Here is a 16,300-nt window from a genome sequence, read left to right on the forward strand (position 1 = left end):
TAAAAATATATTAAAGTTTAAATGATTTACATTTGTCTGGCATAAACACAATATACCAATGCCAGACAAAATGAGGTGTTCGAAAATGTATAAATGAATTGAAAAGTTATAAAAAAATTAATTAAAACTTGGTTTTCTTTTTTTTTCTAATTATTTTTATCTCGCATTTTGCATTACTATTGAAAATACATATTTATACTTCAGGTTAAAACGCCAGACAAGTTGGGTTGTTCGAGAATTAAAAAAAAAATTAAATTAATTTAGATTGTTGTAAAAAAATTAATGAAGACTTCAGTGTCTTTTTTTTGTCTGGCAATTCGTTTTTTGACGATGAATTTCACCCCTATGAACCACCCTTTCGGCTATTTAAAACCGTCTGGCATTTGAATATTGTTAGGTACTTATTAATGTCTATTTTTGCATGAACTGCCAGACACTTTAAGATGAGTAAAAAAACTAATTATTTTATGCAAAAGGAAGTTAATTTTCCAAATTTTCGAACACGGATCGGCCCTCAAAACCACCCTTATTCTCATTAACTAACTTACCTTTTTCAGACCTCAAAATGCCAGACATTTTTCGATGACGCCAGAACCATGTGCGCTAGCAGATTTCCAGAAGATGGAAACCCCAGCGTACATTTCCATTAGAACGCGGTCAAACCTCGACAAAACGCATATAAAATGAACTGTGCCAAATTCCATTTAATAATAACTAATTTTGCGGGCAATTATTACACTAAAAGCGCTAAAGTGTTATTAGCCTAGTTCTCAAAGGGTCATCAAAAGGTCAACAAGTAGTAAATTGGTGCTTCGAGGGTGGTTTCAGTGAGACGTTATTAAAGTGACCCCTTCAAGACGACAAAGTTAACCATATGATCTTTACGGTGCCACTAAATATACGGGCATAATGGACTTCCATTTTGCAACGGGATATAATTTTTATACACTTTAACGACCCTTGAAATACTAACAGCGCTTTCATTAAAAATGTACAGGGAAGTGTAATATTTCACAGACAGAATACTACTTAATTTTCAACTTATGCACATCTCATTCAATTCTGTGGTTCTGACATATTTAATCAAACATCAGGTGTGTCTCAGGGTTTGATACTTGGTCCACTGTTATTTATTCTTTTCATTAATGATATTGCGGATAATCTTAGCATTTACTTCTTGCTGTATTCTGATTTAAAAATCTATAAATGACTATAAAAAACTTATTTGAATTTACTCAGGTGTGACAATAATCGACTTTTAAACGTTTCTAAATATAAAGCCGCCTTGTTCCCGTAAAAGTAACTCTATTCGGTTTCGCTACAGGTTAGGTGAGCATGTGTTGGACAAATCTGGTTGTACCAAAGATCGTTAGACAAAGTGCAAAGGGGATTCTTTAAACCAGCAAGCTTTATTTACGTTGAGACTTGTCTGGCTTTTCGCAGGACTTATTTTTGTATAGGTTAAATATCAACTTTCCTTATCTCTATCCTCAAATAATTTTTATTTTAATATAAATTTCCATTTAGAAATTGTTTTTCAGAAAATTTGTCACGCTTTAGAAACAAACACTAGCAAATGGCAAAAATCATACTGCAATGTTACATTTGCGCAACATTTGTTTTTAATCGCCCTTTTATAGTCTTCGTTAGAGTAAATACACACTTTTATTTCCTTACATACTTTTTATGACTTCCTTTCTTAAAACACGTACTCTTAAGGCTAGAAATTAATACAAAAACTAACAAAGAAGCAAAATTAATATACGTTTTTGTACACAAATACACAAATTCAAAAAAATGCCTTTATTGCTATGACGTCGAGTTATTTTTTAAATAAAAAAAACAATTCGAGTAAAAATTAACCTTTTGTGATGTAGAGAGTACCATTACAGCTTGGAATATGGGGCTTCTCTATGTTAAATTAGATTTTATCCGTAAATTGGTTAGTTACGCTATAAATATTATCAACTAATTGCCCTAACACCAATGCACGCTTCAAAGAAGGGAATATTTTACTTGGCTCTCATTCGGCAAATTATGGCCAGCAGCCAGATCTCTAAGTTAGTGCTTTAAATGCGATATTTTACTAGTATTTTATTACGCATTTAGTTGGATTAGGAAACCGTTTAAATACGAATTAGCACTTACAGGGCGTTCCAAATTTATTACGCCGGTATAAGTGCGTAAAGTACTTTTTGTATTATCGCGCGTAAAGTGCTAACTTTACGTTTGTTCGTCTTTACGTAAATAAAATTGAAAGACAAAGTACAATAACTTCGAATCTTCCTCTAAAAAAAAATATAATATATCTTTAGCTGATTTTTCGGTGCAATTTACTCTGCTTCTTCAGAAAATGGTACTATTTCGGCGACATTTTCAATCGTCATATGGAAACAGCAAACAAATTTAAACTGCCAAAAAATCATTAAATAACAAAAGTCAATACGATTATGCTAGATCACCAGATCTGACTTCGACAGATCTCTTTTTGTGGGGCTATCTCAAAGACAAAGTTTACAAACAAGAACCAGCAATACGTGAGAATCTGCGAATCAGAAATGCATGCGCCAAAATTCAAGCAGACACTTCTCAGTTGTACAGCCGTTTGATATGGTACTCACGTAATTAAAGTACCATGTCAAGTGAGACGCGAAGGAACTCTCACGAATCAAGTATCCGATAGGTGAGAGGCGAGAACACTCACCTGAATCAAGCACCTTGATATGTGAGACGCAAAGGGACTCACGTAAGTCAAGTACTATGACAAGTGAGAGGCGAAGGGTCTCACACAAATCAAGTACCCGACGGGTAAGAGGCGAGACCACTCACCCGAATTCAGCACCTTGATACGTGACAGGCAAAGGGACTCACGTAAATCAAGTACTATGACAAGTGAGGGGCGAAAGGACTCACGTAAGTCAAGTACTATGACAAGTGAGAGGCGAAGGGTCTCACACAAATCAAGTACCCGACGGGTAAGAGGCGAGAACACTCGCCCGAATTCAGCACCTTAATACGTGACAGGCAAAGGGACTCACGTAAATCAAGTACTATGACAAGTGAGGGGCGAAAGGACTCACACAAATCCAAATCAAGTATCCGACTGAGAGGTGAGAACACTCACCTGAATCAAGAACCTTGATACGTGAGAGGCGAAGGGACGCACGTAAATCAAGTACTATGACAAGTGAGATGCGAAGGGACTCACACAAATCAAGTACCCGACAGGTGAGGGGCGAGAACACTCAACTGAATCAAGCACCTTAATACGTGAGAGTCGAAGGGACTCACGTAAGTCAAGTACTATGACAAGTGAGAGGTGAAGGGACTCACACAAATCAAGTACCCGATAGGTGAGAGGCGAGAACACTCACCTGAATCAAGACCCTGATAGGTGAGAAGCGAAGGTACTCATGTAAATCAAGTACTATGGCAAGTGAGAGGCGAAGGGACTCACGTAAATCAAGTACTATGATAAGTGAGAGGTGAAGGAGCTCACACAAATCAAGTAACCGACAGGTGAGAAGCGACAACACTCACCTGAATCAAGCACCTTGATACGTGAGAAGCGAAGACGTTAATCAAGCACGCCGAAGAGAATAGGAAGCTACTACGTCCACATCGTTGTTTCTGCGTTGCGCTACCAGGTAACAATTTCTCAGTTATTCGAAATTTGCAAAATGAAGAAACATTTTTGACCACGAATTTCGAGTACTTACATTAAACGGTATTTTTTATTGCAGAATCGTATGCGTGGGAGAAATAAAAAAAATTTCGTTAATTTAACATTATTTCTACAAAAAATCGTCAGTGGTGTATTTTTTTCTTGGGAAAACGGAGCGCCACCTTCAGTAGCACGCCACTGGTGAATGCCACGAGGTTAATATTACATTCAGTATAAGATCTAATTAAATGAATACGCTGTAGTAAATTTCATTCAAATCGTTCGGTACAATAAGAAGATACGACAGAAAATATATATTTTTTTTTGGAAACTTAAACATCCTGTATCTCGAATACCACGTCCCCCAGGAAAAAGTTTATACAACAAATTCTTCTGATTTTTTGGCAACTAATCTATTCCTGTAGTTTCTGTATTTAAAGTGAAATTACCCTGTATATTGTTTAAAAAACTTGTATAGCACATATTTTCGCTACTTTATTCTCATTATAATTTTATGAAGCGCCATTTCGCCGTATCGCCGTGCTCTTATAATTAACGAAAACACCCATCGCTATAGTTTATTTCGTTTTCGGGCTCCTAGACGGTTCCTTTTGAAACCGGCTAGAACAAATTATAAGCAGCGTGATGTATGTAGTGTAATCTGAGCCATGAAAGTAAGTAATATTCCAGATTACACGCACGTCCTTACCTTGTACGCTCCTAAATTTTCCACCACGCAGGGAAGGCTGGCGTCTCTCCCTAAGGCTACGGTCACATTGGGGATGGGCTCTGCGAACCTCGGATCGTCCGTCATCGCTGAAAATTAAAAACAAATTGTCAGCAATTTAAAAATACACAACACATTATTTTCACACATGAAATAAAAAAATTGAGTCACTGCATGACTGTGTGTGTGTGACACTGAGTGAGTGTGTGTGACACTGTGTGAATGTGTGTGTACACTGTGAGTGTGTGTGTGACACTGTGTGAATGTGTGTGTACACTGTGTGAGTGTGTGTGTGACACTGTGTGATACAGAGTGGACTTTAGAAAATCCATACAGAGAAGACGGGATCTCGTTTTTAATGATACCTATACATTTTAAGCTAATGCTACACTTTATTCAGAATTCCTCGAATATAGTTATATATTTTAAGAATATTAAACGCTCGAACTACGTTCTCGCTTTTAAACATTCTTGCGTGGATAAAATGCTACTTAAAACACTTATACAATAAATAACTATATGACAACAAATTATTAATTTATGAAATAAATAAAGGTTATTAAATATTCCGTAGTGATTTAGAAATGCAAAAATAAGGACTAATTTGAACATGTTTACCTGCAAGGAATATGCTGAATACCAATCACTGACAATTCAGATGAAACAGTGTTAACGGCTTAAAAAATACCATAAAGAAAAAAGTCTCATTCACTGATTAAACCAGACTTTGTTATTTGCTTCCTAATAATTCGGTAGATGCTTTCACCCTCCATCTGCCAACCGATACAAATGTCAATATTGGTCAAAAGGGACAAAAGCAATTCGAGCACCTAATGCCTTTTCAACTGCCCTTAGTGTTTATCTTTTTATTTCCTGCCTCCAAATTTTTACGATACACAGAATTTGCCCACTTAAAACTACACGTTAAAAAAATACCAGGCGTATTTGTTCTCGTCGAGATATTTTCGAAGGGACACGGGTGGGAACCGAAAGTTGAGTAGTTTTTTCAATAATAAAAGCGGTTACAAGTTTTGACGTATGGTGGTGGTTAGAATATTTTTATGTTTAATTACACTAGTCTCAGAAATTAAAGGATAAAAAAATCCTAAATTCTTAGATGATTTTCAGAAGGCAGTAATTTTTGTTTCTTTTTTTTTTTCGATATTCGCCATTTGTTGGCGAAAAAGAATACGGATTTTTGCAAAAAAAAAACATTTTCAATTTAAAAAATGAATAAAAGATGTAAAATTTATCCTTTTTTTTAGCAAAAGTGACAATTTCAATCATTCGGATCACAATGAAAGAAAAATCGCAGCGGCTGTAACTCTCGAGAATTTCTTTGGGATACTTTTAGGTTAAAAAAACTAACTAGCCATTTCCCCGTTACCACCCTCACACACCCCCTTCTGGGAGTTGAAATGACAATTCTCAAACATAGTCGAGTAGGGTGTGTGTCGAGGGGCGATCCGCTGAGGAAAAAACGTACGAAGATTACAAAATTTCTGAAATCTCTTGTAATGTATCTGCAGATTTCAATATCGATTAAAAAAAAAAATTACAAATTTCATATAAATAATCAAGATTACAATATCTTTCAACCGATTACAAAACATTTCAGGAGATTTCAGAGTTATTTTAGTAGATTTCAATGATTATTTAAGATTTCAATAGGATTATTCGAAATTAAAAGAAGATTTCAAAATTTCTTAATAATATTTCAAGGAATACGGGAAGATTACAATAAGTTTTGAATGTCCATTTGAACAAAAATAATTGAATTAACTTCAACTGTCATTCATTTCATTCATTAACAGTAGTGCTTTGATTAAGAATTTCCAGTATCATTTTTACGCAAAAATTGTAACATTCTGATTAAGTTTTTGTTCGAATGAACGTTAAAAACTTTTTGTCATGACAAAAATGATAACGCCATTTTGAAAGTAGGTAAGTATATATTTTTATTGAAAGATAAAAATATAATAATCCAATAAACTAATAAAAATAAAAAAATAGAAGTAACATAAAATAAACATTTTCCCAAAAAATAAATAATAAGAAATATTTTAAGCTTTTATTAACACTTGTATTTAATACTTTACCTGTATACAGTGTATTTATAAAAGACGCGGCAAAATTTAAGGGGGTGATTGCCCAGATCATTTTATAAAAAAAGTTCCTATAAACATACGTCCGCAAACACTTCGTTACTGATCTATAGAATGTTGATATTTCATTAAAAAAACAGTAAAAATTAAATTTCTCCAAAACCTCTTGATATTATAATGAAATTTTAGGCCTGTCAATAGCTATGGCAGACACGTACTTTGCAATACAAAACGATTTTTTAGTCTTACCAGTGACTAGCTATTTTTAATGAAAAAAATAGGACCCCGCTGGTTTTTCTAAAAATATAATTTTTTAATTCCTTGTTCAATTATGAAGAAGAAAGCTTTCCTCAGATTATACGCACCGTACGTCACACCGTTATTGAGTAAAAAAATAAAAAACATTTTATTGCGCACCTAAACCCAATGTTGTTTTAATTGAGAAATTTAAATTATTGAACAAAGAAATTCAAATTATCAAATTTGATTGATTTTTGAAATGTGGTACATACTGTTGTTTGTAGTAGGTAATAATAAGGGGCTGCGTTTTAGAGAAATTTAATTTTTACTGTTTTTTAATGAAATTTCACATTCTGTAGATCGGTAACGAAGCGTTTGCGGACCTATGTTTATAGGACTTTTTTTATAAACTGACCTGAGCAATCACTCCCTTAAATATTGCCGCGTCTTTTTTAAACACACTGTATACAAGTAAAGTATTAAATGCAAGTATTAATAAAAGCTTAATATATTTTTTATTTATTAGTTTTTGGGAAAATACTTACCTACTTTCAAAATAGCATTATCATTTTTGTCATGACAAAATGTTTTTAACGTTCATTCGAACAAAAAACTTAATCAGAATGTTACAATTTTTGCCCAAAAAATGCCTGATACTGGAAATTCTTAATCAAAGTACTACTGTTAATGAATGAAATGAATGACATTTGAAGTTAATTCAATTATTTTTGTTCAAATGGACATTCAAAACTTATTGTAATCTTCCCGTATTCCTTGAAACCTTATTAAGAAATTTTGAAATATTCTTTTAATTTCTAATAATCCTATTGAAATCTTAAGTAATCATTGAAATCTACTAAAATAACTCTGAAATCTCCTGAAATGTGTTGTAATCTTGATTATTTATATGAAATTTGTAATATTTTTTGAATTGATATTGAAATCTGCAGATACATTACAAGAGATTTCAGAAATTTTGTAATCTTCGTCTGTTTTTTCCTTGGCGGATTGCCCTTCGGAACACACCAATCGCACCATATAGGTTTCTGTCGAGGTTTCTGTGGCATTCTTTGGAAAATGAGGTAGGGGGGTGGGGCGTTGTATAACGACTACATCGACGAAATTCATTAGCTGATTACATAGATTACAGCGAGGATTACAGATAAGATTACGTAGATTACATATAGATTACATAGATTACATATAAGATTACGTAGATTACATAAAGATTCCAGGGCAAACGTACGAAGATTACATCAGCGGATCGCCCCTCGGTGTGTGTGTAAAAAAGGGAAAATAATAAAGTTTTTGGATGATTTTTTTTGAATATTTTAATTGCTCCGAGGGCATTCTCATTTTGGTAAAAAAAACTTTAGAGTATAATAAAACAACACACCAAATTTCATTAAAATTGGTTCGAGTTTTCGCAAAATAATTTTTTGAAAAAAATTTTGAAAAAAAAATTATTTTCAAAATGCTGCACAGCCTCAAATAAAGCATCTAGATACTTGAAAACTTTTTTGCATAGAAAAGACCGCTCAACCTTTCAAATGGTTTTTGAAAAATTGAAATCGGTTGATTAGGACGGCCACAGAAAATTTTTAAAGTTAACACTTTTTTTTTATTTTTAGATAATTAGATTACATTTATCAATTTGCATTTTAGTTTTTTTATCAAAAATTATAGGTAATTGTAAAGTACCATGTTTTCTTATTTTATCTGTATTTAACAAAAAAATGAATTTCCGAAAAAAACAAATTTTTAATTTTTTTAAACAAAAATTATCACATTCTACCGCATATTAAAACACTAGACAGGATATCAGTATGTAATTTTATAGCGCCACTTGCGCCAAAAAATTGTGATTACAGCCCGAGAACACGTATTTTAATGTTAAAACAATAAAGCAGCAGCGTAAGTTTCATATCGTATAAAAGGGGCAATATATAAAACAAGTGAACGTTAGCGATGCACTTTTGTTTCAGTTGTAGTGTGCCCAACTATTCTGAACTTGTCTAAAACTCGTCCGTTAACAAGAACTGGACAACTTTCGGTGTTCAGTTTAGTGCTATTTTTGATAGGTCGTATTTCTTCAAATGTTTGAGTTATATATTTCACGAGAGCTTTTTTCTATACGAAGAACTCTCAGCGGTTGGAGCTCTGCTGTTCGTAACATCTCAGTAGCAACAGAATTCAGTTTAAGGAAAAGAAATTTTGAGTATTTCCAAAAATAATAATATAATACAGTATAATATTGCATAATTCTAGAAAATATTTTGTTAACTGTCTTTTTGTTTCGAAAGTACACACTGCTAAAAATTGTCGCTCGAAATCCATATTTCTTATGCGAATATGTCTGAGGCAGACTACCACAACACTCCTAAGCACCTCTGCAAGCCGTAAAAGAATGATGGACGAATTGAAAAATTCACGGATGTTCCGAAATTCTGCTCGAGGCTCTCCAGACTCTACGAACGGTCTGAAGACACCCAGAATTGAAAAAATAACCGACCTTTCCGATAAATTCACCGACCTTTCCAAATTTTTATCGTTGAGCCGCCAGGACGACAACGAGCAAAATTAGGTGTCGCTGAATCGGACCTTGTAGCAGTCGACCTACCGGGATCCAGCCTGCCTGTGATTGAACACGCACCCGCGGCAATGGTAGTTAGCCAGGGCACGGTACCTGGTGAGTCTAGCACTCGCCATTCCGAAATAATTCGTACTCTTTCGTGTTTGATTTAGCTCAATACCTCAACAAAGAGTAAAAACATGTGAGAGCTATTAATAGAATATATGTATTTATGGTCAGTTATCTTTAAAACAATGTGTCATGAAAACAGAACATATCTCAAGATATGCGTATTTTGTTTTAAAAACGATTATTATTTGGAAGAAACTGAATGTACGTACTTCGATAATTATTTATAAAAAAGTAAAGCCGCTTAAAGCACAAGGTCCTGCATTGAAAAACAAATACTTAAATAGGGTATTTAGTGACGCAAAGACTTTCGTTTTTGTACAAGTAACTATGCAAACTTTATTTAACAAGAAGAACGAAAGGTTCAAATAATTCCTTTGTATCGACATCATTATCAACACAAATTATTCAGATGGGCATGAAATATAAATGGTTTTTCAACATTTAAAGTCGCTTTGTTCAACTTTTAATTACACCGTAAAAGTATTTCTTCGACAACTCTTCTTACTGCTATTAACACGCTGCTGCTATTACAAAAGAACACATAATTATTGTAAATTGATAAACTATGACGTTAAAGATTATACAGTAGCGCCAGTAAAGTATGCGGGGTAATTCAAAATGTTTACCCTAATATACCGTAATAAAATAAAAATTAAATTAAATTTTACATCTCTGTGTACCAAATATAACATAACATTCCTTTAAAAAAGCTGTTTGAGTTTCATCTAATTTAAATGCCATAGGTGCTTCCATGAAACATTCTTTAACATTGTTTATATTGACACTTTTTACTTACAAGTTATCCATAATCGATTAAACAAGGCGCTATAGAAATAATGAAAACTATGATGCGGACGTTATTTCGACCAAAAGGCATTCTTATAACTTCGTTGTTTCGATTGGAGTTCTGTAAAAGCAGTATCTTTTTCATTTTGGCATTAATTTTGCAAGTAAAATGTAACATATTAAAAACGAAGTACCGCAATGTATCAAATACTTTCATTTTTAATAACGCATCCAGTCCTTCCGGTGTTGAAGGGAACGTCAACATTTTTATTGGAATATGGCGAAGTTAGTCTAAGTGTATTTTGGTAATTGGGGATATAAAAGGTAAAACTTCATCAGCTCTATGATCACGTTGAAATGTCATTAAGGTGGGGAGGAATACAATATGGGTAGTAAAGGGGATAGGAGACATAGAAAGTATGAGGTAAACCCCTCAAAGCAGATTACAGAATCGATTTCGTTCGAAGAGCGGAGAAAAAGCGGTCCTTTTCCACTTTATGTGCTTGTTATTCTATCCTTTATATTTGAAGTGACCACTTAATGTGTTTTATCGTGGCAATATCAGATTGCTTCTATATAAACATAATATAAATGTTTACCGTATATACATATATACGTCCTTTTACCCGCCAATATCCTACTTTCATAGATTATTAAATATTTTCAATAATAATAAATAACCAACCCTGCAACCAGGATTCCGCGCCATGTCATCGACGTTTATTGTGCAGCAAAAAGGAAGAAAATACAATGTTTCAAAAATATTTGCTTTACTCAAACATCTTTCCATTAAAAGGGACAAGATTTTCGAAACCTTAGCAAAATATGCTATGCGCATTCGTAGATTTCAGACAATAACTACCTGCGTCGACTCGGGTTCAGTTACCCGCCATCATAAAATTCATTTACCAAGGGATTATACAGCAAATGAGTTTATTGCCCAGGTAGAGAATAACTTTTCCGAGACCCATCCTACAAGTAAAATGTTTGGAATAGGATAATAACTAATTTAATTTATTTATAATTCATCCAACGAGAAGGAAACCGAATTAAACGATGTATAAATACCTAGCAATATAAAATTATTAAATTATGAATTGGTAAAAAATACGGTTATTAATGATTTAAAAACAGAACATAAATAATGAAACAGTAATAAAAGTGAACAATAAAGTCATAAAAATAGACGATGAATAAAAACAGCATATAGATATTAAAATTTGGTAATCAAATTGGAATGAAAAAAAAAACAAAAGAACTCAATCATGACAGCTGAAAAATATTTTAATATCTGCTAAAGAAGACTTGATTTTGTCTAACCAAATTATTAGATCTTGAATTTAGTCTGGATGGAAATTTTAACAAGAACGTTAAAAAGTACATAATCCTTTTACTAATAAGGCTGTTTATCTTAAACGTATCCAAAATTGAGTTCTGCGAAAAATCTTGAGCTGGATAATTCTCATCCAAAATATAACATCCCGATTTCAAAAACCTCCTATGCACTTTCTCTATTACTGTTGTATAAGGAGACTTAACCACAGAAACATACTCCGATTTGGATCTAACAAAAACTATATACAGGCTGATTCAGAGCTTATTCAGAAAAAAAATGGATATACGGGGGATTCTTACAAATACAATTTTGTAAAAAAAAATCAAAAAGGGCAGTTCGAAAATGATGACACATTTAAACCCGTCTTACACAGTTTCTACGAACTAACACAAATGTTGTCTTGCTCCACCATAATTAAAACGATTCTCCTAGTTGCTATACACATAAGCCATTTTTGACACTAACTACTAAAAAACTATTGTAAATACTATCGCAATGACGTTAATACTAATTGTAAAATTGGATTTCAGTATTAAGAGACGTTGGGACCACGTGGCTCTCCACGCGCATGACTCTAGATACTACATTTTTGACACTAACTACTAAAAAACTATTGTAAATACTATCGCAATGACGTTAATACTAATTGTAAAATCGGATTTCAGTATTCAGAGACGTTGGGAGTACGTGGCTCTCCACGCGCATGACTCTAGAGACTACAGTTGTGCGGCGGTGTAATGGTGGAAACTACTACAACTTCAATAATCTTTTTCTCGGAAACTATAAGGATTTTACAATTTTTTTTTACGATATTGACTCCATATTTCATGCTGCATCTATTCCCAATTTTTTTGGATAAGTTGTGAATCACCTTGTATATAAGGTGTGCACAGTGGAAATATGCTTGACATCTCTGCTTTTACTCAAAATAAAACAAATTTACATGTATTTGTAACTAACATGTATTTATATAATTGAAATACATTTATAATATGATAAATTAATATTATTCTTTTTGCACTAGTATGTTAACAAACCTTTCATTTGTTAGTATTTTAATTCACAAAAGTNCTCTAGAGACTACATTTTTGACACTAACTACTAAAAAACTATTGTAAATACTATCGCAATGACGTTAACACTAATTGTAAAATCGGATTTCAGTATTCAGAGAAGTTGGGACCAAGTGGCTCTCCACGCGCATGACTCTAGAGACTACATTTTTGACACTAACTACTAAAAAACTGTTGTAAATACTATCGCAATGACGTTAATACTAATTGTAAAATCGGATTTCAGTGTTCAGAGACGTTGGGACCACGTGGCTCTCCACGCGTATGACTCTAGAGATTACAATTGTCCAGCGGTGTAATGGTGGAAACTACTACAACTTCAATAATTTTTTTCTCGGAAACTAAGGATTTTACAAAAATTTTTACTCCATATTTTATGCGGCATCTATTCCCAATTTTTTTTTGGATAAGTTGTGAATCACCTTGTATATATGGTGTGCAAAGTGGAAATATGCGTGACATCTCTGCTTTTACACAAAATAAAACAAATTTACATGTGTTTGTAACTAACATGTATTTAAATAATTGAAATACATTTATAATATGATAAATTGATATTATTCCGATTGCACTAGTATGTTAACAAACCTTTCATTTGTTAGTATTTTAATTCACAAAAGTAGAAATTTAAAATAAATGACTTTATTTAAATAAAACCAGAATTATTGTTCTTAATATGGTAAGATCATTACCTTAAAATTATGGCAGCCGTTTATCGCTGCATAGCGTTTGGGAATTAGCCCACCGGATCAGTTTTTCGAATGCAACATTAGTCGCATAAACAGTTCCAATTAAAAGCACTGATTCCTTTTGCGCTTACACAGCACACTGGGTTATATTTGAGTTACTCCACCAATTAGAGTGCGATGATGTTGAAACAGAAAGACCTCTCAGCGAAATTAGTTAAACGGCTTTAATATTAGATCACTACTAATTTCTTATCCACAAATTTTAACGGTTCACAGTTATTCAACGTTTATCTTGCATTATACCGGTTTTTTACGTGGAGCCAAATCTCGGGGAATTGAAAAGTGTTGAAATGTTTTAATTTCACAGCGGATTTTCTCCTGAAGTTCTCAAGTAATCGGCAGATTGAGATTTACTTTAGGTGGTGCGATAAAGAAAATAATTCCATTGTCCCGGTCTCGCCTTTTAGCAAATCAGAACCTGTGTAAGTCTTCCCACAGGTCGAAAAAGTATTTGACAGATTTAATGAAAGACCGTCATTTTATATTTATTAGTACGACGCCAAGAAAACAGACATTTACCATTTTATGATACTGATAAGACTAATTTAAAATGTCATATTATTACACATGTCAATAAATCGTTGTACAGGGTGTTTTGTCGTGGAATTTATAACCCTTGATGACGGGATTGTGACTCGCTTGCACTTAGTTTTAAGTTCAAAGTTTGTGAAATATTTTTGAGTGTACGACTGAACCTTGTGTACAACATTTGGATTGGGCACAGTCGGTCTGATACCCTGGTATCTGATTTCACTGTACGCACTGGACTAAAGCACTTAAGTCTGTGGGTGTATGGCCCCCTTAGAGTACCGGTACGGTAAGCCTTAGGAGCTTTTGTGTTGTGTATGTACCCTTGTGGGACAGTGTCCCATTATATGTAGGGCTGTTTATTAAAAAGCGACAAATATTCAGTTTTTCCCTCGCTGTGGTCTGTTGTGTTTATTGCCTTCATGTTACAGCTCCATAAAATTCCTAGGTCTGGGTGGGTTGCTTTAAGAGCAAATGAAAGAGTTGAGCTCGATGATTTTTTTATAGAAATTTAACTCGAATTTGAGTGGTTATCGATTGACAATAAATGGTATTAGATTATTCATCTGCAAGGCATTATGTAATGCAAAATGGCAAAAATTTGGATCGTATTCACACACTGGCCAGGTTCCGAGCGCTGGTTATTTTTTGGCGGAGTACCTGGGCTGACGTTCGTACACGTGACATGGGTTCTGCCAAGTGGCCTAAAGTCAATCTAGGGTGCGAATTTGGATATCATGGAGTGTTATTTTCGCAATTTTTTCAAAAGGATGGCGAAAATTTCGACGCCTTTGGCGCTGTTGGTGGTCTTGCAAGGATATTGGTTCTATGCAGTCGTCGCTGCCTGATCCAACAGGGGACTTTTGGGGGTAATCATCGCGAGATTTTTAAAACCTGGTTAAAATTGTTGGCGGTTTCTGTGTTTTTCTTTGGATTGGAGCTGTCCCTTGTGCGATCCTTTTGTAAAAGGGGTAGGGTTATTCGAAACGGGTAAAATTTTATATTTTTATTTCTTACAGTAGGAGAAACATACAGTGATGCTAAAAATCTGCGCCCGTAAAAGGAGATTGAAAATTGCAGACCTTAATGGCGTTTCTCTTAAATGCTACAAAGAAAACGACACGTACTGGGTATAAAACGCTTCATAAAAAAAGTGAACCGGAAGTCATAGAGAAAGATTTTTACTCAATACCTGTCGCTTTGACAACTTGTAATTAATTTAATTTTTACGCACTAGTGTACAAAATATTTACGCACTAGTGTACACAATATTTACCCACTAGTGAATGTATCACACTAATGTACAAAATCATTACGCACTAGTGTATAAAATGTTTAAGCATTAGTGTAAAGTATTTGGGCACTAGCGTGCATAAGTTTAGTATCTTACACACAATAGTAGGAAAAAGTATATACAGGGTGATTCACAACTTATCCAAAAAAATTTGGGAATACATGCGGCATGAAAAATGGAGTCAATATCGTAAAAAAAATTTGTAAAATCATTATAATTTTCGAGAAAAAATTATTATTGAAGTTCTAGTACTTTCAACCATTACATCGCTGGGCAACTGCAGTCTCTGGCGTCATTCCGGTTGTGCGCTTTACGAAATGTGCCTGGAGAGCCACGTGGCCCCAGCGACTCCGAATGTACAATTAGTATTAACGTCTTTGCGATAGTGTTTACAATAGTTTTTTGGTAGTTTTTATTACACTTTGCCTTGTGTAAGGTCAGGTTGTACAGTGAACCAGTTTCCAGTGCCGTGCGGAAGTATATTTTTAAATAATTTTCGAACTGCCCTTTTTGATTTTTTTTACAAAATTGTATTTGTACATCCAAAAATTTTTTTTGGATAAATTCTGAATCACCCTGTATTTAAGAATGTTAGAGTTAATAATTAAAAGACAGAGTTTTGTTTAATGTCTTTTTCTATCTATATCTATCTGATTCTGTCCACAACCGTGCGTATTTTCTATTCTCTGGGGTTATAAATAAAGTTTTAAAACATATTAATTAATATTCGTTCTTACATAGTATTTTAAAATGTTGTTTATTTAACCGAATGATGTGTGCGGTACACATCTTCTACTTAAGTTGTATTAACAGTTAAAACTAAATGAAAAAATAGAGGTGAGTACAATTACAAAACGAACATATGTAGTATATTTTTTGTGCCTTATATATTCGAATATTACCAAATTTATTCCCGATGTTGCGCTATATATTATCATTTCAGTCAGTCCAGCCTTCCTTCAAATCTCCCCTGACTGAAATGAATATTCCAGAGATGTTATTAAATTTCCTTGCGAATTGTTTTCCCAAAAGTGTGAGAAAATTGTTTTCTGCATATAATTCCTCTCATAAAGTGGACTGGTTTATTTTCAAAT

The 16,300-nt window shown here is 33.6% G+C and overlaps 1 protein-coding gene across 1 annotated transcript in view; it reads right to left on the reverse strand.

Moving 5' to 3' along the window:
* Positions 1-16,300, reverse strand: part of LOC108906227 (lachesin-like) — a gene marked incomplete at its 3' end in the record, with an annotated part of 260,950 nt that overhangs the window by 74,277 nt on the left and 170,373 nt on the right. Inside the window, exon 2 of the mRNA XM_018709439.1 lies at positions 4,374-4,480. Coding sequence (XP_018564955.1) covers positions 4,374-4,478 — 105 coding nt within the window. The remainder of the gene's footprint in view (positions 1-4,373; positions 4,481-16,300) is intronic.

Source organism: Anoplophora glabripennis, unplaced genomic scaffold (genome assembly GCF_000390285.2).
Source record: "Anoplophora glabripennis isolate ALB-LARVAE unplaced genomic scaffold, Agla_2.0 scaffold32, whole genome shotgun sequence".
In the NCBI taxonomy this organism is placed as follows: domain Eukaryota; kingdom Metazoa; phylum Arthropoda; class Insecta; order Coleoptera; family Cerambycidae; genus Anoplophora; species Anoplophora glabripennis.